General features: G+C 50.3%; 1 protein-coding gene across 1 annotated transcript in view; it reads right to left on the bottom strand.

The window, feature by feature from the left end:
• LOC127586255 (calpain-9-like) overlaps positions 1–26,014 on the bottom strand; it is a 54,681-nt gene that overhangs the window by 24,398 nt on the left and 4,269 nt on the right. Inside the window, exons 3-9 of the mRNA XM_052044058.1 lie at positions 19,237–19,355; positions 17,700–17,833; positions 11,854–12,025; positions 8,838–8,921; positions 7,697–7,782; positions 4,876–4,953; positions 927–1,081 (exon numbers count right to left, since the gene is read on the bottom strand). Coding sequence (XP_051900018.1) covers positions 927–1,081; positions 4,876–4,953; positions 7,697–7,782; positions 8,838–8,921; positions 11,854–12,025; positions 17,700–17,833; positions 19,237–19,355 — 828 coding nt within the window. The remainder of the gene's footprint in view (positions 1–926; positions 1,082–4,875; positions 4,954–7,696; positions 7,783–8,837; positions 8,922–11,853; positions 12,026–17,699; positions 17,834–19,236; positions 19,356–26,014) is intronic.

Below are 26,014 nucleotides of genomic sequence, written 5' to 3'. Positions count from 1 at the left end.
ATTGATTAATCTGATTCTGTAACCCAAGACTACTCCCCTCATATCAACAACACCTCCAGTTCTTGTGTTATCTGCAAATTTACTAATTTCCAAATCGTTACTGTGTATGACAATCAGCTCTGATCCCTGTGGTACACCACTGGTCACAGGCTTCCCATCACAAAAACAACCCTCCACCATCACCTCTGCCTCCTGTTGCCAAATTTTGGATCTAAATATGCCAACTTGAATCCCATGATGCAAATATGCCAACTTGAATCCCATGGGCTCTAAACTTTTGCTCCACTTTCCCATGTGGGACCTTATCAAAGGCCTCACTGAAGTCCATGGAGATTGTATTGACTGTAGTGACATCATCAACACATTTTGTTACCTCTTCAATAAATTCAATCAAATTGGTCAGGCAGGATGTCCCCCAACAAAGTCACACTGAGTATCGAGCCGACAAATAAACCAGGACATTCTCTTTTCTCCCCCCTTCCATTGGGCAGAAGATACAAAAGCTTGAAAACACATACCACCAGGCTCAAGGACAGCTCCAATCCCAATGTTATCAAACTATTGAATGGATCTCTTGCGATAAACTCTTGACCTCACAATCTACCTCATCATGGCCCTTGCACCTTATTGTCTACCTGCACTGCACTTTGTAACACTATATTCTGCATTCTGTTATTGCTTTTCCCTTGTACTACCTTGATGCACTGATGTGGTGAAATGATCTGTATGGACGGCATGCAAAGCAAAGTCTTTCACTGTATCTTGGTCCATGTGATAAGAATAAAGCAATTTACCAATTGGAATAATCCCTGCCTTACCAAGTGCAGATAATCCAGTCCTTTGGGACTTTTTCCCAATTAGTTCCCCACCACTGCCAGTGGTCCGAAGAGACCCCCAGCCCCCACACCCCATCCCCCTTGCCGTACCACTGCCGATGTTTCCACCGGCGCTGATTCCTGACATCCACATTCCCTCGTGGGTGGTGATTGCCCAGACGCAGTCCGTGCTGTGTGAGCAGAGAGGGTCATGATTGCACAGTTCCACCGAGGTGAAGTTTGCAACGAGAATGTCCGCTGGGATCCTGCGTGAGATGGGAATGAGGTTAGAGAGTCAGGGCACAGTGTTCCCACCTGGAAACATATTAAGCACGAGACACTCCTCAACTCAAGACACTCCCTTGTCACCAAAGTATTGGATCTGAGCATAAGATCATTGTCAGAAAGACTGGAAGCACTCAGCAGGCCAGGCAGCACCTGCAGAGAATCAGACAGCACAGAAACAGGGCCTTCAGCCTAACCGGTCCATGCCGACCAAGATGTTCATCTAAGCTAGCCCCATTTGCCTGCATTTGGCCCATATCCCTCTAAACCTTTCCCATCCATGTACCGGTCCAAGTGCTTTTTAAATGTTAACGTACCTGCCTCAACCACTTTCTTTTTTTTACCAAAATAAACTTTATTCATCATAAAGACAAGCTATATTCTACAATAAAACAGTGCAAACCTTTACATTCATGTATGGATCAACCATTAGTGTTACCTCTATTTTTAAACCCACAGCACCGATGCCACTCGTGTGGCTCCCTGGGGTGATACCTCAATCCCATATTCACACCACCTAAGGGGCTTCCTCGTCCGTCCCTGCCCCTCCCTCTCCAGTGGCAGAAGAACCCTATAATGTAGTCCTTCCCCACCGAGCCCTTGCATTGGCTGCACCCAGCTTCAATGCGTCCCTCAGCACATAGTCCTGCAGCCTGGAATGTGCCAGTCGGGAGCATTCCCCTATGGACATCTCGCAGTGCTGGGAGACCAACAAGTTTCGGGCAGACCAAAGGGCGTCTTTCACCAAGTTGATGACCTTCCAGCAGCAGTTGATGTCCGTCTCTGTGTGTGTCCCTGGGAACAGCCCAGAGACCAGAGAGTCCTCCGTTACACAACTGCTGGGGATGAACCGTGACAAGGACCCTTGCACCTTTCGCCGCACCCTCCTCGCAAACCCACAGCCCGCAAAGAGGTGGGCGACCATCTTGTCCCTGGCAGCTCGTTCCATATACGGACCACCCTCTGACTGAAAAAGTTGCCCCTCACGTTCCTATTAAATCTCTCCCCTCTCACTTTAAACCTAGGCTGTCTAGTTCTTGATTGCCTAACCTTGGGAAAAAGACTGTGTGTATTCACCTGATCAATGCCTCATGATTTTATGCACCTTTATAAGATCACTCATTCTTCTACGCTCCAATAAATAAAGTCCTAGCCTGCTCAACCTCTCTCTGTAACTCAATCTGTCAAATTCTGGCAACATCCTCATAAATCTCTTCTGCACTCTTTCCAGCTTAATGGTATCTTTCATATAGCAAGGTGACCAAAACTGGACACAATATTCCAAATGCAGCTTCACCAACATCTTGTTGAACTGCAACATAACATCCCAACTTCTATACTCAGTGCCCTGACTGATGAAGACCAGTGTGCCAAGGCCTTCTTCACCACCTTGTCTACCTGCGACGCCTCTTTCAGGAAACCATGTACTTGTGCCCCTAGGTCCCTCTGTTCCACAACACCCCCAGGGCCCTATAGTTCACTGTGAAAGTCCGACCCTGGTTTGTCTTCCCTAGTTGCAAACTAGAGAGATTGAGCAAGCTAGGACTTTATTTATTGGAGGGTAGAAGAATGAGGTCTTAGAAGAATGAGTGATCTTATAAAGGTGTATAAAATCATGAGGCATTGATCAGGTGAATACACATGGTCTACTTCCCAGGGTTGGTGAATCAAGAACTAGACAGCCTAGGTTTAAGATGAGAGGGGAGAGATTTAATAGGAATGTGAGGGGCAACTCTTTCACCCAGAGGGTGGTCCGTATATGGAAGGAGCTGCCAGAGAGGGAAACAGAGTTGATGCTTCAGGGCAGTGACTGATTCCTCAGGAACAGGAAAAGTTAGGAGTCAAGTCTGCTTTAAGCTGCAGAAGAAGAGAGGGTTGGAGAGATTAAAGGGGTTGTCAGGGATAGAGTGGGGATTAGGACAGACTCTACGGTCTGACACAGGCTGGTGAATTGCAGCTGCTCTGTCTGAAGGAGGTGTAAGTAGAAGAAGATGGGCATGAACACAGAGCAAGTCAAAAGACAATGCTGGAACTGAGAGATCCAGAAAATGGCGATCTCTGCAAATCTGTGCATCTATATAGCACCCTTGCTCTGACAGAAGCTCCCAAGACACCACGTAGGACACAGAGCAGTGAGGGTTTGCTCCTAGTTCCAAGCAGAGATGTCGAACTGTGCAGAGTTCCTCCCCTCCCTTTAATCCATTAACCCCTGAGACACAGCAGCAGGCCATTCTGCCTGCTCATCACCCTGCTAGCCCGCTGGCCAAGAGCTGGATATGTGTACAGGGGGCAGTAGCGCTGATGGAGGCTGTAATGGCAGCTGCCCGGGGTATAACCGGCCTTCAATAGTGGATCTCTTCAGTGTAGAAGTGGGTGAGGCCGTGCAGTTGGGTGAAAGGGAGAGGGTACCCCACACACACAGGGACCCACATTACTGAGGAGCCAGAGCACTGAGCGCTCCCCCCCTCTCAGTGGCAGGATTGAGGGTGACCTCGTCCAAGTCAACCACAGGTAACAGAGATAAACCTTGAGAAGAAGGGATGATTTCAGAAGGCACGATGGGTTCACACCTACGGCCTTTTATCTCAATGGTTTCTCTCCTCGCTGCCTTATCTTGTGGGGAGTTAGGACCCTCTATCAGAGAAAAATTGAGACCAACCAATAGAGGCAATTGTCCAGCAAAGATTCCTCCCCCACCTCCACTGAGAGTGACCCCACCTGTGATCCTGTTACCATAAGAAATAGGAGCAGGAGGAGGCCATCTGGCCCGTCAAGCCTGCTCCGCCATTCAGTAAGATCATGGCTGATCTGGCTGTGGACTCAGATCCACTTATCTGCCTTTTCCCCAGAACCCTTAATTCCCCCACTAAGCAAAAATCTATCTAACTGTGTCTTAAATATATTTAATGAGGGATCCTCTACTGCTTCCCTGGGCAGAGAATTCCACAGATTCACTACTCTCTGGGAAAAGCAGTTTCTCCTCATCGCCGTCCTAAATCTATTCCCCCGAATCTTGAGGCTATGTCCCCTGGTTCTAGTCTCACCTACCAGTGGAAACAAACTTCCTGCCTCTATCCTATCTACCCCTTTCATTATGTTACATGTTTTGATAAGATCCCCTCTCATTCTTCTGAATTCCAGCAAGTATTGTAAGGGAAAATGGGCACACACACAGTTAAAAGGGAGTACAGGAACAAGATGCAGACGTTTTTAAAACAATTACTGCCTGTGGTTAGTTGAACAATGACTGGTACAGACTAGAGCTCCTTCACGGTAGTGTAGCGGTTAGTGTAACATTTCACAGTGCCAGCGACCCAGGTTCAATTCCGGCCACTGTCTGTAAGGAGTTTGTACGTTCTCCCTGTGTCTGCGTGGGTTTCCTCCGGGTGCTCCGGTTTCCTCCCACATTCCAAAGACGTGGGGGTTAGTAGGTTAACATGGGTGTAATTGGGCAGCATGGGCTCGCTGGGCCAGAAGGGCCTGTTACCGTGCTGTATAGATAAAGTATTACTCCAGGTGCGGCCTCACCAGTACCCTGTACAGTTGCAGCATACCATCCCTGCTCTTAAATTCAATCCCACCAGCAATGAAGGCCAGCATTCTATTTGCCTTCTTGATAACCTGTTGCACCTGCAAACCAGCCTTTTGCGATTCAAGCCCCTTTACAAGACCACACCAGTGCCCCAGACAAGCCCCTTTCCCGCCTCTCCCGTTTCATACAAACAAAGCCCTCAAGCTGCTTGCTTGGAGAAATGGTTCGGAGTAAAGGTCCCACCAGAACTCGCCGTCCTCACTGATCTTCAGTTTTAGCCTGGTCTTCTCTTTCTCACTGACTTCCTTCCATGTGGAAGACCTATAAAAAGAAGGTGGAGGGGAGTGGGTCTGGGAGTTGGGAATCCAGAGCAGAATAACGAGCTGAGAGTCTGAGTCATACAATGCAGAAACAGGCCCTTCAGCCCACTATGTCCATGATAACCTTTGACTACCCATCGGTTCCAATCCCACTTTCCAGCATTTGGTCTGCAACCTTCTCTGCCCTAGTGATTCAAGTTCTCATCCAGATAACTCTTAACTGTTGTGAGAGTCTCTGCCTCCACCACCCCCTCAGGCAGTGCATTCCAGGTTCTGGCCACCCTCTTTTCTCCCTCTCAGCCTCCTCCGCGCCAAGGAAAACAGACCCAGCCTCTTCAGTCTCTCCTCATGACTGAAACCCTCCATCCCAGGCAACATCCTGGGGAATCTCCTCTGCACCTTCTCCAGTGCAATCATGTCCTTCCTATAGTGTGGTGACCAGAACTGTACACAGTTCTCCAGGTGTGGCATAACAGATTTGTTAAAATGTTGTACCATGAAGTCCCTGTTCTTATATTCTCTTCCCTGGCTGATGAAGGCCAATATTCCACACTGTAGTAGTTAGCGTAACGCTATTACAGCGCCAGTGACCCGGGTTCAATTCCGGCCGCTGTCTGTAAGGAGTTTGTACATTCTCCCCGTGTCTGCGTGGGTTTCCTCCGGGTGCTCCGGTTTCCTCCCACATTCCAAAGGCATACAGGTTAGGAGTTGCAGGCATGCTATGTTGGCACCAGAAGTGTGGCGACACTTGTGGGCTGCCCCCAGCATGTTCTCAGTAACGCAAAAAAGACTGTGTGTTTTGATGTACGGGACCAATAAATAAATATCCTTTTTTTGTTCTAATTGTGTTCTTTCTTGTAAAAATTGTGTTTATGTTTTTCTCGTGAATGCTGCTTATCTGATGCTATGTGCCTGTGATGCTGCTGCAAGTAAGTTTTTCATTGTACCTGCGCACACATGCACTTGTCCGTATGACAATAAACTCGACTTTGACTTCACCACCTTATCTCCTATGTTGGCACTTTCAGGATCTTTGAACGTGTACATCAAGGTTCCTCCATCCACAGGTTGTAATGTCAGACATTAGTGGGTACAAAGCTGGCACCAGACTAGAACTTCTGCCACAGTTGTGCTGCAGACTGGTGCAGCTAACAGAGCCATTGCCTCAGAGCACCAGAGTCCTCTGGCACTGTCTGTGTGGCGTTTTCATGTTCTCTCGGTGACAGCATGGGTTTCCCCCGGGTGCTCCGGTCTCCTCCTCCATCCCAACACATGAGGGTTGGTTGGTTAATTGGCCGCTGTAAATTACCCCCAGTATGTGGGTGAGGGGTAGAATCTGGGGTGGGGGAGTTGATGGGATGTGGGGAGAATAAAATGGGATTAACGTAGATGGGTGCTGGACGGTCAGCATTGATTCGGTGGGCCGAAGGTTCTGTTACCTCCATGAGTCTTGGAAGACAATGGCAAATCTGTTAAATCACATAGTCAGAAAACAAGGTCCTAAATATAAATCTCAAAATTACCGTCCCTGCACTGGGTATATTTAACACAACACCGTAGAGGGAGCTTTACTCTGGACCTATCTAATGCTGGCCCTACCCTACGTGTGATGGGAGAGCGTAGAGGGAGCTTTACTCTATTTTTAACCCATATTGTCCTTGCCCTTTTTTTTAACAAAATCAAGTTTATTACAAATGCCACAACGCTACAACAAATTACTACAAACTACAACAACAACTAAACTTCAGCAAATTAAAGTAGTACCATCCTGATCCAGGATGCAATTGGTTCCCTGCGATGCCCAATGGTCCTGGAACACCTCCATGGTGACCGTGGACACCACATGTTCTTTTTTCCAGGGATACCCAGGCAATGAAATTAACCCCGGAAGTTGGCTGAACAGTCGGCTTGAGCGGAGCCCTCTGCTGCCCATCTGTGTCCCACGAGTGGCCAGTTTGACAGGGCCCAGGAGCAAGGCAATCCGGACATTCTCCTCCCAAGCCGCCCCCCTCCGCACTGGGTGACCAAATATTACGAGGGTGGGGCTAAGATGTAACCAGGGGCGGCATAGTAGTGTAGCGGTTAGCGTAATGCTATTACGGCGCCAGCGACCTGGGTTCAATTCCGGCCGCTGTCTGTAAGGAGTTTGTACGTTCTCCCCGTGTCTGCGTGGGTTTCCTCCAGGTGCTCCGGTTTCCTCCCACATTCCAAAGACATACAGGTTAGGAAGTTGTGGGCGTGCTATGTTGGCGCCGGAAGCGTGGCGACACTTGCGGGCTGCCCCCAGAACACTCTATGCAAAGATGCACTTCACTGTGTGTTTCAATGTAAATGTCACTAATAAAGATATCTTAACTTATCTGAGAAGGCAAGGAGAAGCCTCTTCAGAGAGGTAAATGGGGGCTGCAACCCCACATGTACATGTCACACACGGTCTCTTCCAGCCTGCAGAAATGACAAGTGGCTGGGAGATCTGTGTGGCAACTTAAAAACTTGTTACAGGGCACCGCTCCACATAACACCCTCCACCCCAGGTCCCCAGCGTACAAGAGAAGATCCCCGCATAGAGGGACCTCCACTGTGGGGACCATCTTTGTTCCTGGAGTATTTAGCAGGATAGGGCAGAGGGAGCTTTACCCTAACCCATGTTGTCCTGGACCTTTTTGAAGGGACCCAGGTCTTCACTTCCCAGACTGGATGAGCACAAAATTCCCAAAAGGGAAGCTAAGGATTTTCCCTGTTACCTGTCACTCCAGGGTCCGTTGTACTCCTTCCAACCCCAAGGATTCCGCAGCCGGAAGAGTTTCACAGAGGAGTTGGGCATCCTCACCTGTAGATGGGGAAACAAGTGGGTGAGACTCTGCAGCAGAGTGGGCAGAGGACTGCGTTTGCCAGCATGCCTCACCAACAGCGCCCGACACCTCTATGTCCTGGCACACGCTCGCAGGGCGCACTGATGTAACGCGAGCAGGCAGCATATTGTTTGGCGGTGTGGCCCGCAGTTGTACAACCTCTCCGCGTCCCTGTGGCATGCAGGGAGAGGTGAGGACAATCAACATACAGTGAAGCTCCGATAATCCACTATCAACAATTCACAGATCCCGATATTTCAGCATCTGGCTCAGCAGATGATGTTTGCCGCACTCCCTTCCCATTCACCAGAACCTGATCTGGTAGGACGATTCATACGCACAGGAATGCAAGAAGCTGCAGAGAGTGGTGGACTCAGCCCAATACATCACGGGCACGTCCCTCCCCACCATCGGGAGTATCTACAGGAGGTGCTGCCTCAAGAAGGCAACATCCATCATCAAAGATCCCCACCATCCGGGTCATGCCATCTTCTTGCAGCTCCCATCGGGCAGGAGGTACAGAAGCCTGAAGTCCCACACCACCAGGTTCAGGAACAGCTACTTCCCTTCAACCATTCGGTTCTTGCACCAACCTGCACAACCCTAATCACTGCCTCAGTATAGCAACACTATGACCACTTTGCACTACAATGGACTTTGTTCCTTTTATTCTAATTGTGTTCTTTCTTGTATAATTTATGTTTTACTTGTGAATGTTGTATCTCTGATGCTCTGTGCCTGTGATGCTGCTGCAAGTAAGTTTTTCATTGCACCTGTGCACACATGGACTTGTGCATGTGACAATAAACTCGACTTTGAACTTAGCTGGTTAATTGGAAAACTTATTATCATACTGTGTAACATCTAAAAAAAAGTGAATTTAGAGATTGTTGAGGTGTTAAATGTAAATAACATTCAATGGTTTGGAAAACCCATGAGTCCGGCACCACAATGTCCTGATCATGCCGGATTATTGGAGTTTTACTTGGCGTAGTCCCCCCCAGTGCTGATTGGCCACGAATCGGACACTCACCTTGTCTGCGTCCACAATGGCGTAAGCGTGCAAGGCTAGCAAACCAAGACCTTGGTCCTTCTCAGTTTCCTTAGGGTTGTTGACCTGGAAAAGCCAAAGGGTTAAGTTTAGACCCAACACCAATCTCCTGGAGACAAAAGATATTTGGACAGGTACATGGATAGGCAAAGTTTAGAGGGATATGGGCCAAACGTGGGCAAATGGGACAAGCCTGTCTACACTTCTCGCTGCATCGGAAAAGCAGTCAGCATAATCAAAGACTCCTCCCACCCTGGACATTCTCTCTGCTCCCCCCTCCCATCGAGCACTTGAAAACACGCACCATCATTCTCAAGGACAGCTTCTACCCCGCTGTTATAAGACTCTTGAATGGGCCTCTTGTACAATAAAGACAGACTCTTGACCTCACAGTGTCCCTCATCATGGCCAATGTACCTTATTGTCTGCCTGCACTGCACTTTCTCTGTAGCTGTAACACTATATTCTGTTATTGCTTTTCCCTTGAACTACCTCGATGTACTGATGTGATGAAATGATCTGTATGGACGGCATGCAAAACAAAGTTTTTCACTGTATTCCGGTACATGTGACAATAGTAACCTAGTTAATTACCAATTAATATCTTCAATAGGTACACGGACCCTACAGGTTGGGTCAAAGGGTCTGATTCTGTGATGTACACTCCATGATTCCTGCAACTGAGGACTACATCCCAACACATCCTTCGATAATCCCATAAACCAAACAGCCGACAGTGGACAATATAACAAGGGCTACACAGCAGAGGGGCTGAGACAGGTGAGTGTTTCTCAAGAGCACTGAGTACAATTCCCCACAATCGCTCTCCCTTCTCTCCTCTGGTGCCAGCCCAGTTTCCCTTGCAGCCGTTCCCTCTCCCTCTCTCAGTCCCCAATTCCCCCAGCATCCCTTCTCGCTTCAGCTCACACTCTTCACTCAATTGGCCCTGAGGCGGCAGCCAATAGGGAGAGGCCTTTGGTTTCCGGCAGGCACGGTAGTGTAGCGGTTAGCGTAACGCTTTACGCCAGCGACCCGGGTTCAATTCCGGCCGCTGTCTGTAAGGAGATTGTACGTTCTCCCCGTGTCTGCGTGGGTTTCCTCCGGGTGCTCCGGTTTCCTCCCACGTTCCAAAGACGTACGGGTTAGGAAGTTGTGGGCACGCTATGTTGGCGCCAGAAGCGTGGCGACACTTGCGGGCTGCCCCCAGAACACTCTACGCAAAAAAGATGCATTTCACTGTGTGTTTCGACATACATGTGACTAATAAAGAGGGAGATAAAGCCACAAAGCTGCAGCATTCCGTCAACACTCAGAAGACAGTCCTCCCATCTCTTCTGGTCCTCCCATTTTTGCCCCTTTCCCATAGCCCCCTCCCCAGCGTCTCCCATCACTCATTCCCCTACCCCACCTGGTTCCATCCGCCTACCACCCTCACATTTCACCCACTGATTCCCCCTCCTCCCCTCTCTGGTTCCACCTGCCGTGCACCTCTCCCCTGACGGTTCCCATTATCGCCTTCCTTACCTATCAGATTCCAGCTCTCTGTGTTCCTGCTCATCAACCTCCTGCCTCTGTCTCCCAGCTCCACCCCTCCCCTCCTGGCTTGATCTGTCCGTTATCTTGCACCCTTCTTTGGTCCACCAATCACCTCTGGCCCCTGTCACACCACTCCTTCCTCTCCCCTTTATACCGGCCATCGCCCCTCTCCACTCTCAGTCCTGATGCAGGGCTTTGACCTGAAATGTTGACAATTCCTTTCCCGCCCCCGCCCCCACCCCCCACAGATGCTGCTCAACCCCTGCTGAGTTCCTCCAGCAGATTGTTGCTCACAGAGCAGTGTAGGCTAGGCACAGGGTAAAGCTCCCCCTGCATGGTCCTGTCACACATTCCCATAGCAGACAGTTTGGATTCGACACAGAATTAAGCCTCCACTTTGAGCACTCCTAGGGTGGTCAACTGGGAAACATGTTCTGGACTCTTGGTAGGTCAGTAGCCAGTGAATTTCTCGCACCTATCTGGGAGTCTACCTAAGTCCCGCTGAGATAACCCTTGAGTCTGCCTGCCGTTTCTGTGGCCTGGAGTCCGTGTTCCATGTATGTCTGAAATGGGAGCAGTTCGCAACCCCTGTTTGATGCTCCTCAAGTTCTGGCTGCACTTCAGCCCCACACTCCGGACCTTTGGGCACCGGGTGCGGAGGTGGGGGGTGGGTCAGTCAGGAGGACCTCCTTGATGGTCAGCCCCTGGGCCTGGTCGAAGTGACCACTCACAGGCAGCGGGCTGACGAGAGCTCCGTCTGAGCCGACTACCCGCCCCTCATTGGGTTACGTCCCTGACCAGGTATCCCTGGAGAGGGAGCAGGCAGTGAACAGCTCTCAGGAGGGCTCCAGGGAGAAGTGGGCCCCAGAGTAGCCAGAGTACATCCCGGATACTGAGAACAATAAACTAAGGGGTTTTTTTTTGCTTTAAAATAAAAAGTACGCAAAAAACCCCAAGCAAAATGGGGATAAAGGATAAAAAAACATTAGTCAGACACATTTTTGTCAGTGATGCTCCCACTACAATGAACCACCACCCTCTCTTTCTGTACCCTGAACTCTGACCCCAACCCATCACCATCTCCTCCAAGACCCCATCTCTGTGCCACCCCCTTTACCTCTCTCCCCTGAACCCCCACCCCACTTCCAGTCTCCCACGTTCACTCAACCTCATTTCCCTCTCCCCACCCCCAACTCTGGCCCCGTTTGCTCAGCCGGTCTCCCCGCCCCACCCCGTCCCCATAGCCCGCCGCAACAGGGCTGGGCAACGTTGCTCGGAAGTGGGGGGGGGGGGGGTGGGCAACGCCAACACTGGGAACTTTCGAGTCTGAGATCTTCCGAAGAGTCGATGGCCCCCATCCTGGGAGGTTGCCAGGCAACAGCAATGGAGGAGGACTGAAATTTCGGATGGAGCCCCATTGGTGAAAAGGAAGGTGCGGAAGATGGCTGCCTGTGGCCCGTACCATGATGGAGCAGGAGATCATGGTCTGTTTGTTGAGACCGTGCTTCACCAAGTGCCACAGCTCCTTGGGTTTGGTGGAATTCATCTCAATGGTGAAGGCGATACCTCCGGTGAAGTCCTCCATCGCCTCGGACACCATCCCACCTTGCAAACTGGAGTAGGAACCGTGCATCCTGCAGAAACAAGGTGGGGAACCCAACATTCCCTTAATACATAACGGCTGTTTCCATGGGTGTGGGATATGTGACACAGTGTTCCGGCGGTGATGGGGGGGTGCAGGGGGTTACTTGAGGGGGTGTTACGGTGAAGGGGACGCAAGAGGCTACAGATGCTGGAATCTGGAGCGACACACAAGGTCACCTGAAGTTGGAGAATTTGCTCCCCTGCTCCCCCTCTGTCCCCTTCTCCCTCCTCCTGATCTACCTGCTTCCTCCCACACCCACCCCAGCCCCCATCACCCTGTTCCTTTCCCCTCCTCCACCCACCCCACCCACACCCCCCCCCCACCGGGTCCCTTCCCCCCCCCCCCCCCCCCGGTCCCATCTGCCCTCCCCACCTCCCTCCCTCGGTTCCAGGCTCCACCTTCCCCTCCTATCAGATTCCATCATCTGCAGCCCCCCACCTCTCACCTCCCAGCCTCTGCCGCTGTCCCCACCCTCCCCTCCTCCATCCGCCCGTCACCCCTCCTCACCTGGATCCACCTATCGCCTGCCAGCTCCTGCCCCACCTCTTCCCCTCATCTCTTTACCTCCCTTATCTTCCAGTCCAGATGAAGGGTCTCGACCTGAAACGTCAACTGTCCACTTCCCTCCACAGATGCTGCCTGACCCGCTGAGTTCCTCCAGCATCCTGTTCGCTGTTAGAGTGAGGGGTGTGGGTGATACGAGGGAGTGTTACAGTGAGGGGTGTGGGTGATACGAGGGAGTGTTACAGTGAGGGGTGTGGGTGATACGAGGGAGTGTTACAGTGAGGGGTGTGGGTGATACGAGGGAGTGTTACAGTGAGGGGTGTGAAGTATATCTTGAATATCTCTAAATTCCATTCAGAATTCCCATTGAATTTGCTTTTATCACCTGTCAATGAGTGAAATCTCTGTTACATTTTTAACACTGTCACACCCATTCTGTTCTGCATCCTCTCATGGAGGTTTGTGACACTTATTTTTAGCCTTCTGGAGGATTATTGTTCCCTGGAATCAAACAAAAGATTGGTAAACATCAAACCGGTCTGTCTAGTTCCACAGCGATTGATGCAGACTGCACTTGGCTTCTAGTGTTTTGCCGTAGTTTTGGGCCTGTATGATGACCGGCCCTTTACCCAGAGACATTTTTGTTACCAACCCCCCCAACACCCCCCCCCCCCCGTCCCACCAAGTGCTCTCCACCCCTCCCAACTAGACACCCACAGAGGATGAACTCCCGAATGTCTGTCCTTGTTGGAGTTGGACCAATATTCCTGTGATGTCTCTTCTCAATACGGCTCTGTTGTGGCTTCTTTTGCACAGAGTGGGTTTGTAGCTCAGGCTGCTCATTCAGAACTTACAACCCCTCTCCCCACTCCCACCCCCACCAAACCCTCCCACTCCCCACTTCCTGCTCAGATCTCCTCCCCCCCCCAAAAAAAAGCCACAGATGCTGGAAATCTGAAATAAAAACAGAAAATGGGAAACACTCATCAGGTTCGGCAGCATCTGTGGAGAGAGAAAACAGTTCACGTTTCAGCACATCAACTCTACTGTAGGGTCTCCGGCCTGAAACGTTAAATGTTTTCCTCACTCCACAGATGCTGCCTGACCTGCTGAGGGTTTGCAGCATTTTCTGATTTTATCCCAAGGTTTTCGGTTGCCTGCTTGCTCCTTTCCATCCGCTCCGACGGTCCTGCTGCTGGTGTCTGACTGGGAGGTTGCTCCTTGGGTAGTGTGAGCTCAAGTGAAGCACACAGACTGAGTGAGCTTCGAACCAGTAATCCTGAGCCAAGGTGCCCAACAATACGTATTCCCACCACTTAACAGCTGTGGAGAGATACAACACGGAAACAGGCCCTTTGGCCCACTGAGTCTGTGCTGACCATCAACTACCCACTTACACTAATCCCACTTTAGTCTCTTCCATTCCAATCAACTCCACCCCATTTTCTACAATGGAGTAGTACTCACTGTATGGGTGCCTTGGCGGTGACAGTGTTAGCAGCACTGCATTACTAGAGGCATTGTTATAGCTGGGTAGGTTAGGGACCCTGGAAGAGTAGGTATCAGTGAAGTCCCCCTCCCACAGGGTCTTCGGTGACACCACATCCCACCAGGACCTCTCAGAAGAATGGGCAGCACGGTGGCACAGCGGGTAGAGCCGCTGCCTCGCAGCTCCAGAGACCCGGGTTCGATCCCGACCTCCGACGCTGTGTGTGTGTGGAGCTTGCACTTTTTCCCTGTGACCACGTCGGTTTCTCCCCGGGGTGATCCGGTTCCCTCCCACATCCCAAAGACGTGCAGGTCGGTGGGTTAATTGGCCGCTGCAAATTGTACCCTAGTGTGTGGGTGAGGGGTAGAATCTGGAAGCTGAAGGGAATGTGGGCAGAATAACATGGGATTGGAGTAAATGGGTCACCACGGAATCAGTGGGCTGAAGGGCGTGTTTCCGAACTGTATCTCTCTGTGACGTTCTGCACTCTCTAATCTAGACTGCTCTCTCCATGGGGGGGTGTTCAAGGTCAGGTTGACTCTCAACTTCTTTGGCACTGATTGGCTGTGGTGGATTGGCTGAGCCGCTTCATTTGCTGCTCACCGCTTTATGAGAGAGGTCGCCTGGGCATGGTGACGGGATGGTCATGGGCTCAGTGAGTGATCCCAACTGGGCTGCTGGGATCTGCAGCATCTCCATCCCGGGTACAGCCGTCACCAGCTGAGTCCTGTGCCCAGGAGGTCTCCCGCAATAACCCAGTACTTCCCACCCCCTCGATGCGCAGGTGGTCACGGATCCTGGGATGTTTCCTCGTGGGGAACACCATGTTTCCAGGAGTGCCCAAATCCAGAGAGATAGATCCTGGGGGACCGGGACTACCTGCTCACCGTTGCCTACTTTGTGTCCGGCCAGGATTACTTGGTTCATCATAGTCTTGGTCCAAACTTGGACCAAAGAGCTGAACTCCACAGGTAGGGTGAGAGTGACTGACAGTGTTTGATCATCTGTGGTAAAACTGGTCAATGAACCTCAAGAGGAAAACAGTTGGAGTCATCCTTCATATAAAGGAAAAGGCTTGAGGCCAATCATCTCCAGCCCAGGACATTCTGCAGGAGTTCCTCAGGGCAGTGTCCTAGGCCCAACCATCTTCACCTGTGGCTCTCCATCCCTCACCAGGCTCAAGGACAGCTTCTATCCCACTGCTCTGAGACTCTTGAATGGACCTCTTGTACGTTAAAGATGAATTCTCGTCCTCACAATCTACCTCATCATGACCCTTGTACGTTATGGTCTACCTGCACTGCACTTTGTCTGTAACTGTAACATTATATATAACACAGGTGGCACGGTAGGGTAGCAGTCAGCATAATGTTATTACAGCACCAGTGACCTGGGTTCAATTCCGGCTGCTGTCTGTAAGGAGTTTGTAAGTTCTCCCCGTGTCTGTGTGGGTTTCCTCCGGGTGCTCCGGTTTCCTCCCACATTCCAAAGAGTTACGGGTTAGTAGGTTATCGTAGGTGTAATTGGATGGTGCGGGCTCGTTGGGCCGGGAGGGTCTTTTACTGTGCTGTATAAATAACGTTTTAAAAAAATACTCTGCATTCTGTTATTGCTTTTCCCTTTGTACTACCTCAAAGTACTTATGTTTGGAAATGATCTGTATGGAGCACTTGCAAAACTACATTTTTCTGTATCTCAGTACATGTAACAATAATAAACCAATACCAATACCAATCATAAAGGTCACGGGATGTTCTCTGAAGATTGCACAATGTTCAATACCATTCAGCAGGTGAAGCAGCCCAGGCCTGTATGCAGCAAGATTCAGGAAGGCAACATCTATCATCAAAGATCCCCACCATCCGGGCCGTGCCATCTTCTCACAGCTCCCATCGGGCAGGAGGTACAGAAGCCTGAAGTCCCACACCACCAGGTTCAGGAACAGCTGCTTCCCTTCAACCATTCAGTTATTGAACCAACCTGCACAACCCTAATCACTACAGTTTAGCAACACGGTGACCACTTGGATCACTCTGCAGTAAAATGGACTTTGTTTTTTTTTGTAATAATTGTGTTCTTGTAAAAATTGTGTTTAATTTATGTTTTTCTCGTGAATGCTGCTTATCTGATGCTGTGTGCCTGTGATGCTGCTGCAAGTAAGTTTTTCATTGCACTTGTGCACATCTGACAATAAACTTGACCTTGACTTTGACTTGGTCAACATTTAAGCGCCGGTGGACAAGAGGCAGTTGATGGTGTAGTGTGCAATGCCTATCTGTAGCAAGGGGAAGAGGCAGCAGGAGAAAGGAGGAAGCTACCAGGGAGGTGTCTCCACAGCCTCAGCTCCCAGCTGAGCGGAGAGGAAGGTGTCGACCACTCTGGATATGAGGGATGAGTAGAAAGAGAGATCCTTCTGTGACAGCAAATGCACGACCCTCTCCTCACTCCAATCATTACCTACACCAGAGCCCAGCTGCAGTCAAGGAGAGGGGATCCCAGAGGGCGCTTAATGAACCCACACAGGCTACTTCCTCTGTCCACCAGATTAGAAGACACCAATAACTTGACCCCTTCTCCAATTACTGAAGAAACTTTCTCCAAGAGCTTCCATTGGCAAACTTTTCAAACTTATTTGTCTGTTGCTGGGTTGGGTGGGGATTCCCACATCTGGAGGAAACAGCTGGACCCACTTCCCACCCGCTCCAGTGGGTCTCCCGCCCACCACTCAATTCCCCCCTGCCCTACCACCAGCTTGCAGGACCTCACTCAGAGAAGTGCCAGGAAGCCGTTCTGTGAATCTCGACTCTCTCCCTCTCCCTGGGAGCCTCCCTCTGCAGCGGGGTAGCCACAGTCTGTGTGCTGCTGTTGCCAAGGGGAGTGTGCCTTTAAGGGCTAATGTTTGTCTTAGGCTGGTGAGATGTCCGAGCTGCGTTCAGTTGAGTGAGGTCCCACCAGGAATCATGCAGGTGCTGTTAGTCCTTGAGTCATACAGCACAGAAACAGGCCCTTCAGCCCACCGACTCCGTGCCAACCGTCAAACACCCACGTACACTCAGCCCATTTTATTCTCCCCACATTAGCAATAACTCCTCCCCCAGATTCTACCCCTCACCCACACACGAGGGGTCAATTTACAGTGGCCAATTAACCCACCGACCCCGCACATATTTGGGATGTGGGAGGAGACTGGAGCACCCGGGGGAAACCCACGCAGTCACAGGGAGAACGTGCAAACTCCACGCAGACAGCACCAGAGGTTAGGATCGAACCCGGGTCGCTGGAGCTGTGAGGCAGTGGGTCTACCCGTTGCGCCACCATTTTAGCTCGCTTCAGGGTGTAAACCACAATAACATTGTTTCAAACCAATTTTTAGCCAACTTCATTATTCTTTTCCCCTACTGACCCGACCGTAAGTTCAGGTGAAAGGGATGGAGGAAGTGTAGAGGGAGCTTTACTGTATCTAACCTGTACTGTCCCATCCCTGGGAGCGGTGATGGGAGATGGAACATTGTGTAAATGCATGTACCCCAACTGCCTGAAATAAGAAAGATTCTCTTGTCCAACGATTCCCTTGAGCTGGAAAGGTTTGAAATGTAAATGAGGATCTGTGGTAAAACCAGGTTAACGAGGCAGAAAGCAATTTGCTGTAAGATTGGCGTTAGGTGCTTACTTGGCATAGGCTTTCTCCAGCAGAGCGCTCCAGAGCTCATTCCCAGATGAGGAGCAGGTGAAGACCAGGTTTCCATTCAGAGTTGGGAGCCGATCATCGATGACCATCTCCACCCATCTCCCAAACTGCCAGAACTGGAGGGGCAGAAGGACGAGGGCATTAAATGCAGTCCTTGAAAACACATCCTTCCTACTGGGCTTGGCCTCATCCCCAGCCGTAGGATTGTTGCATTTGCAAGGGAGGCCATTCAGCCCATTGTGTATATAGTGCAATATCATAAATCTGCTCTTTCCCCATTGTCCAATGTTATTCTCTCCCTAGTGCTGATCCAATTGTCTTCAGCCAACCCTGACTAATCACCTCTGTAGATGGAGAGCTCCAGAGGGTCGCTACTCTCTGTGGCAAACCCTCTGCTTGCTTTCTCCCTCTGACTCCCTCAGACCACTCGGAGTTCTTTCCACAAGCACCGCACAATCCTTTCCTGAAGAAGTGTTCTCGGAGTGAGAGACACCTCGGCAGCTGGATCCTCTGGTGATCATCACCTCCCTGACCCGTGGATTCGGAGACTCCTGAGGCTCCAAACCTCCCCAAGGAGAAATGCCGAAGCCAACAGACAAATGTCCAAACCCACGTATACAAATGAGCATGTGTATGTACATGAACATGAACATGTACAATCATTCACACACACAAACATGCATGATCAAAGGTTCACATATACGTGAACATACAAATACATATAGCTAAAAGCATTGTGCTAACATATGAACAAGTACATGTGTGCACACATGTGCACGTGCACATACAACCTTGTGCACAAGCAAGCATGATTTATTCTCACATCCATGAACATACATGCAGTCACACACACGCATTCGAACGCACAGGAACGCAAGAAGCTGCAGAGAGTTGTGGACTCTGCTCAATACATCACGGGCACATCCCTCCCCACCATCGAGAGTATCTACAGGAGGCGCTGCCTCAAGAAGGCAACATCCATCATCAAAGATCCCCACCACCCGGGCCGTGCCACCTTCTCGCAGCTCCCATCGGGCAGGAGGTACAGAGGCCTGAAGTCCCACACCATCAGGTTCAGGAACAGCTACTTCCCTTCAATCATTTGGTTCTTGAACCAACCTGCACAACCCTAATCACTGCCTCAGTACAGCAACACTGGGACCACTTTGCACTGCAATGGACATTTTTTTGTTCTAATTGTGTTCTTTCTTGTAAAAATTGTGTGTAATTTATGTTTTTCTTGTGAATGCTGCTTATATGATGTGCCTGTGATGCTGCTGCAAGTGAGTTTTTCATTGCACCTGTGCACACATGGACTTGTGCAGATGACAATAAACTCAACTTTGATACTCACGTGGTCACACTCAGACACACACACACACACACACACACACACACGTGAGCACACAGGGACACATACAACTGTACAAACGGACACAGTCACATACATCACGTGGACACACACGCAGAGAGCTCTCTGGCCGTCTGCTCCATTGTCGTGTTTAACACCACTACATACCCGAAAGCGGAAGATGCCGGCGTAGAGATCCTGGAAACCCTGGTCGCTGGGAACCACGTAGGTGAAGAGATCAGCGTTGAGTGTCAGTGAGGACATGGCTGCCAGGAACCAGCAGTCACCTGCAGAGTGAGATGGACGAGAGGGGGAGAGAACAACATGGGTACAGCAAGTACCACAGAGCAGTCAGCCTCTGAACAGTGTGTGGGAAGCCCTGGTAATCTCATCAGTTGCATGTTTGAGTGCGTTCCATCATTCAGTTGGATCATGGCGGGTCCACACCACCATCTCCCCATCTTTCTTCCCTTAAAAACCTCAGTAACAAAACCTCTGGAATTCCAACTTGAAAGTCACAATGGGACCAATGGGCATGGATTTTTGGGGATCGGGTCATATTTCCATCACTTTGCTGCCTCCCAATGTCCTTTATTTCCCTTTTCCAAAGGAGGTTTATTCAGTGATTATAATATCACATTATTACAATCTTACAGTGCTCCATGTTTCACACTATTTACAGTTTCAAATCATAACATGGTCATCTCCATCCAGAACACACTTGTCCCCCATTGTACCCGTGGATACCACGTGCTCTTTCTCCAGGGACACACACGGGCACGGATGTAACCCTGGAAGAGGGGCAGAGAATCGGCTGGGACAGAACCCCCGACTGCCCGCCGCCTGGACCCGTGAATGCCACCTTGACTACTGTACAAGTGACCTCAGTACAAGTGACAATAATAAACCAATACCAATACCAGGCCCAGGAGAAAACTGACCAGGAGATCCCCTGAGCGACCCACGCCCCCTCCTCCGCACCAGGTAACCGAAGACCAGGAGCGTGGGGCTGAAGTGCAGACAGAACTTGAGGAGCAGCCCCTTCAGATACTCAAATCGAGGCTGCAACCTCTCCCACTCTGTACATACACGATACACTGTCTCCTCCCAGCCGCAGAAACGGCAGGCGGCTGGGTAGTCTGTAAACCGACTCAGGAATCTGTTACACGGCACTGCCCAATGCAACACTCTCCACCCGAGGTCCCCAATGTAAAGGGGGAGGACTCCCGCGTAAAAGGACCTCCACTGGGGACCTCCTTCATTGCCAGAAGACAAAATGGACTGCCACAGTGCGTCTGGACGGCAGACGAAGGCAAGGAAGTGTACAGTGCACAGGAGCAGCCCGTACAAGAACCACCTCAGCGCATTGCGAAGCAGCACAGTGGGTGTCTCTGCAGGGCAGCTCTTGTTGTGTGGGACCAGCTCCCGAGAAATATTTTGGGCCTTGGGTCTGATGAGTAATTTATAAGTTGATGAGTAAATTATACATGGTAGTGTAGCGGTTAGCATAACGCATTTACAGCGCCAGCGACCCGGGTTCAATTCCGGCCGCTGCCTGTAAGGAGTTTGTATATTCTCCCCGTGTCTGTGTGGGTTTCCTCCGGGTGCTCCGGTTTCCTCCCACATTCCAAAGACGTACGGCTTAGGAAGTTGTGGGCATGCTATGTTGGCGCCAGAAGCGTGGTGACACTTGCGGGCTGCCCCCAGAATACTCTACGCAAACAGATGTATTTCACTGTGTGTTTCGATGTACACTTGATGAATAAAGATATCTTATCTTATCTCTAATTCTGGCTGAGTAGGGGTTAGCACAGTCTGTATCACTCCACAATGCCAAGCCACCGCGACAGGATGGGGACCAGCCGCTCTCACAGCCAAAGCACAGCTCCCTGCCGGCGGAGGAGCGCTCTGACTGGGGGTGACTGTGTCCCAGACTCACAATAAAAGCTGGGCAGCTCCCGTGGAGCAGCCCGGCTGATGTTTGCCACTGGGAGACGCGTGTCCTTCTGAAGGACACATGTACATCAAAACACACAGTGAAATATATCTTTTGCGTAGAGTGTGCTGGGAGCAGCCCGCAAGTGTCCACATGCCCACAACTCCTAACCCGTATGTCTTTGGAATGTGGGAGGAAACCGGAGCACATGGAGGAAACCCACACAGACACGGGGAGAATGTATAAATTCCTTACAGACAGCGGGGGGTATTGAACCCGCGTCGCTGGCGCTGTAATAGCGTTACGCTAACCAAGGCTACCACGAAGTGCTGGGCTCTGACGTAAAGGAGGTCAAACTGGTTCTTTTACAGTTCAAGGAGGGCCCAGTGGCTCAATTAGTGCTGCCACTTCCAGGGACACAGGTTCGATCCCGACCTCGGATGCTCCCTCCTTGACCGTGTGGGTTTCCCCCTGGGTGTTCTGGTTTCCAATTGGCTGCTGTAAAGTACCCCTAGTGTACAGAGGGGAATTGATGGGCAGGTGTGAGAGGGGATAAATTGCAGGATTATGGGGAAATAAGGAGAGGGGGAGTGGAACTGATGGGATTGCGCGCCCCCCCCCCCTCTGGAGCCAGCATTGACCCAATGCACTGAATAGTCTCCTGAGTATATAAATGCAGCCCTCTGTCTCTCACTGTAGGCACTCTTTTGTACAGTGAGGCCATAACCTCAGCAAACACCTGTTGAGTGTTAAGGGAGTCTAAAACTAGAGGTCAGGGGTTTAAGGGGAGAGGGGACAGATTTAGAGGGGACGTGAGGGGCAAGGCTTTCACACAGAGGGTGATGGGTACGTGGAACGAGCTGTCAGAGGAAGTCGTAGAGGCGGGTACAATTACTGTTTACAAAAGAACATCTGGAGAGTTACATGGATAGGAAAGGTTTAGAGGGACGTGGGCCAAACGCAGGCAAATGGGACTGGCTCAGATAGGCATCTCGGTCAGCAGGGTTGTCGGGCCGAAGGGCCTGTTTCCGTGCTGTAGGACTCTACGACACAGACCGACCACGAAACAAGAAGTTCAAGTTCAAGTTATACTTATTGTCATTCACCCATATGCTGTAAAACATGAGGAGGAATGAAATGTTGCTTGCCCCAGACTCTCACAACAGAGGGCATACATAGAACAGAGGACATACAATAAACGCAGACGGAAAAATTGTGCAAGCACAAATAGTGCAAAAAATGGTATATACAGGATACAAAATTAGTACAAGGTTAGTGCAAAGAAAATACAAAACTCAGTGTATTGCACTGTGTATAAACCTGTTCAGCAACAGCCAAAGTTCTTACGCACCATTGTGCAAACCAGGACTTCTGACGCGGCATTTGTCTGAGACTGCCTCCAAGGTATTCGGGAGCCTGACAGCCTGGGGGAAAGAACTGTTGTACAGTCCAGCAGTTCTGGCCTGTATGCTCCAGAACTAAATCAGTATCAGAATCACAATTGTATGAGGTGGTTCAGCCATCGTGGTGAACATACGGGGTGTTCGCCAACCGCTGGAGGAACTCAGCGGGTCGAGCAGCATCTGAGGAGGCAGGGGAATGGTCGACGTTTCGGGTCGGCACCCTTCATCAGGACCAAAGGTGCTTGGGGGAATTTCAGGTCACCCACAACTCCTGTGTTCCTTTCCCATCCCTGCTGGTCAACACAGGGTCTCTCTCCCTTTACTCCCCTTTCCCATTTCCACCCGCCATCACCCATATACCTCTCCACCTGGGCATCTTCTCCCCTCTCCTACCCTCCCTACCCCCTTCCCCACCTGCTCCCGCAACCCATTCTTTCTCCACATCCTCACAATCTACCTCATTACGACCTTGCACCTTATTGTCTGCCTGCACTGCCCTTTCTCTGTAGTTGTTACACTTTATTCTGCATTCTGTTGTTGTTTTACCTTGTACTACCTCAAGGCACTGTGTAAGGAATATGTATGGGATCTGTATGAACAGGATCCAAGACAGGTTTTTCACTGTACCTCGGTACACGTGACAATAATAAACCAATTTACCGATTCACCTATCACTCACCTGTTTGACATCCCCACCCTTCTCCCACCTGGCTCCAGCTGCCCATCATCCCCCACCTCACCTGGTTCCACCTATCACCTACCAGCTCCTGCCTCACCCCCTCCCTCTCACCTCTTTACACTGACTACCTCCGCTTTCCACTCTCAGTCCTGACGAAGGGTCTCGGCCCGAGATGTCGACCGTCCCTCTCCCCCCACAAGTGCTGCTCGACCCACTGAGTTCCTCCAGCAGATTGTTTTTTTGTGCTCCAGATTCCAGCATCAGCAGTCTTGTGTCTCCTTGCATAACACTTCCACAGACCACATTGTTCCTGTATCTCTATTGCACAATCCCGCAGAGTTAAGTGTTGGCATCCCTGCATTAATTTTACAAGACTATGATTAAATTATCGAATATGAAGAAAACACAGTATGGAGAAGTAAACAACAGCTTGAAGCCAAAATGGGAAGGGGTTTTGGATTCAACGTTTGAAATGACAAACAGCTGTCTACTACTTGCAGGGCATAGCTCATTCGCTCCAAAGCAAACAGTTTAAAATATCACCACAAGACAAATCACAACAGGCTTCCAGCTGACTACCTCGGATCAGGACACATTAAAATTCATGTCTCAACATCCAGCAATTGCTCATTTCTGTGCTCAGTGGGATATGACTGATTGAGTGAAACTAGGAGACACCAGATGCTGGAATCTGGAGCAAAAAAAAACTGCCGGAGCAACTCAGCGCGTCAGGCAGCATCTGTGGAGGGAAACGGACAGTCGACGTTTCGGGTCGTGACTCTTACAGCACCAGCGACCCGGGTTCAATTCCGGCCGCTGTCTGTAAGGAGTTTGTACGTTCTCCCCGTGTCTGCGTGGGTTTCCTCCGGGTGCTCCGGTTGCCTCCCACATGCCAAAGACGTACAGGTTAGGAAGTTGTGGGCATGCTATGTTGGCGCCAGAAGCGTGGCGACACTTGCTGGCTGCCCCCAGAACACTCTACACAGAAGACGCATTTCACTGTGTGTTTTGATGCACATGTGATTAATAAAAGATATCTTAATCCGGACTCCTAGCTAGTTTTGTGGAAGCTAGTTTTGTTATTTCACAGAATGCCCTTTATACTGAATATCCAAATTGTGTTGGCAAACTTGTTAAGAGTTTTAGATCCAAATAACACCAACTTTCAGCACCTGTTAACACAAGTTCCAACTTCCAAAAGACACTAACAGGACAGAGGCTCACAAATCTCTCCCTCCAGCTCTGAACAGCCACCAGGCATCTCACACTGTCTGGCTATACTTTTTGTAACGTACTGTGCCAACATTATAGACGTCTGTGTAAAAGTGATTCTCTTGGACCGCACGCAGCTCTGAGTATCTGTAGTTCGGGCCGCTGTTGGCTTGTCAGGGAGTGACCTTAAGGAGTTTGGTCGGAGAAATCATCCACAACTTGTCCTTTATGTTAAGAGACTACAGTTGCAGTAGGAACTCAGCGGGTCAGGCAGCATCAGTGGACGAAAGTGAACAGTCGACACTTCGGGTCAAGACCCTTCATCTGGACTGGAAGGATGAAGGGATCTCGAGCTGAAACGTCGACTGTCCGTCACTTGTCCTCTCTCCTGCCAACACCCACTCCCTGTAACCAACACGACCTCGCTGATCTCCTCAGAGTTAATCCTCAGATTCCACTAACGTTTGTGTTAAGTTGAAAGGTTTGTGGTGTATCTTATTTCTCTCCCATTTGTGGAGTGACGCAGTGGCGCAGCGGGTAGAGCCGCTGTCTCACAGCTCCAGAGACCCGGGTTCAATCCCGACCTCCGGCGCTGTCTGTGTGGAGTTTGCACGTTCTCCCTGTGGCCGCGTGGGTTTCCTCCCACATCCCAAAGATGTGCGGGTTGATAGGTTATTTATCCGCTGTGAATTGCCCCTAGTAAGTAGATGAGGGGTAGAATCTGGGGAAAATAAAATGGGATTGGTGCAATGTGTGGTTGATGGTCGGTATGGACTTGATGGGCTGAAGGGCCTGGTTCCCATTCATCTCTCTCCATGCCTCTATCACTAAAATGGATAATAATCTGCTTGCTTCAACATTGCTATCCATGGGACCTTGCTGTGCACAAAATAGCGGCCATGTTCCTGACATTACAAGAGCAACTACACGGAGAAACCCATTGGGTGTAAAATGCTGAAAGGTGTGAAATGCACTACAGGTTTATTCTTCTCTCTCAACTGCCTTTCATCAGTATTTCTGCTTATTTCCCAGTTTGCACCCTATAGCCTGGGCTACGTAGATCCCAATCACTCCCAGCTTGCAGGTGGATCCCTGCACTGGCTACTTACCTCGGTGTTTGGAATTATTTGCCCAGGAAGATGTAGAGGCTCAGTCACCAAAGCAGCGTTCGATGGAGATTTGGATATTAAGGTAATCGAGGGATGTCAGGCTAGAGCAGGAGATGGTGCTGAGGGAATGCTGGAGGTATAAACAAAACCTGCAGACGCTGGAAATCTGAAATAAAACCAAAAAGTGCTGGAAACACTCAGCAGGTCAGGCAGCGTCTGTGGAGAGAGAAGTGGAGTTAACATTTCATGTCAACGACCCTTCATCAGGGTCGTCAATCTCCAACCTGAAACATTAACCCTATTTCTGACCTCTGGAGTGTTTCGAGCACTTTCTGTTGTTATTTCTGAGGGAGGGCAGTATCATCAGAGGGTCAGCTCTCAGTGGTAGGAAATATCCCACAACAATGACCCCTCATTCTGCACCCCACCCCTCCCCTGCTCACCCTCCCGCCTGAGTCTTGGTCAGTGTCCATCCCTCGAATAATATCACAAACACATGCTGTTTGTAGGATCTTGCAAAGTGCTGATCGGGCAGAAGGATTCTTGATTCACAACAGTGACAACCCTTCCAGACCACACCACTGGCTGTGAAGCAGTTTGAGATATT

The sequence above is a fragment of the Pristis pectinata genome, chromosome 35, assembly GCF_009764475.1.
Source record: "Pristis pectinata isolate sPriPec2 chromosome 35, sPriPec2.1.pri, whole genome shotgun sequence".
In the NCBI taxonomy this organism is placed as follows: Eukaryota; Metazoa; Chordata; class Chondrichthyes; order Rhinopristiformes; family Pristidae; genus Pristis; species Pristis pectinata.
The sequence above is the reverse complement of the archived record's forward strand: the minus strand, read 5'-3'. Positions and strand labels throughout refer to the sequence as shown.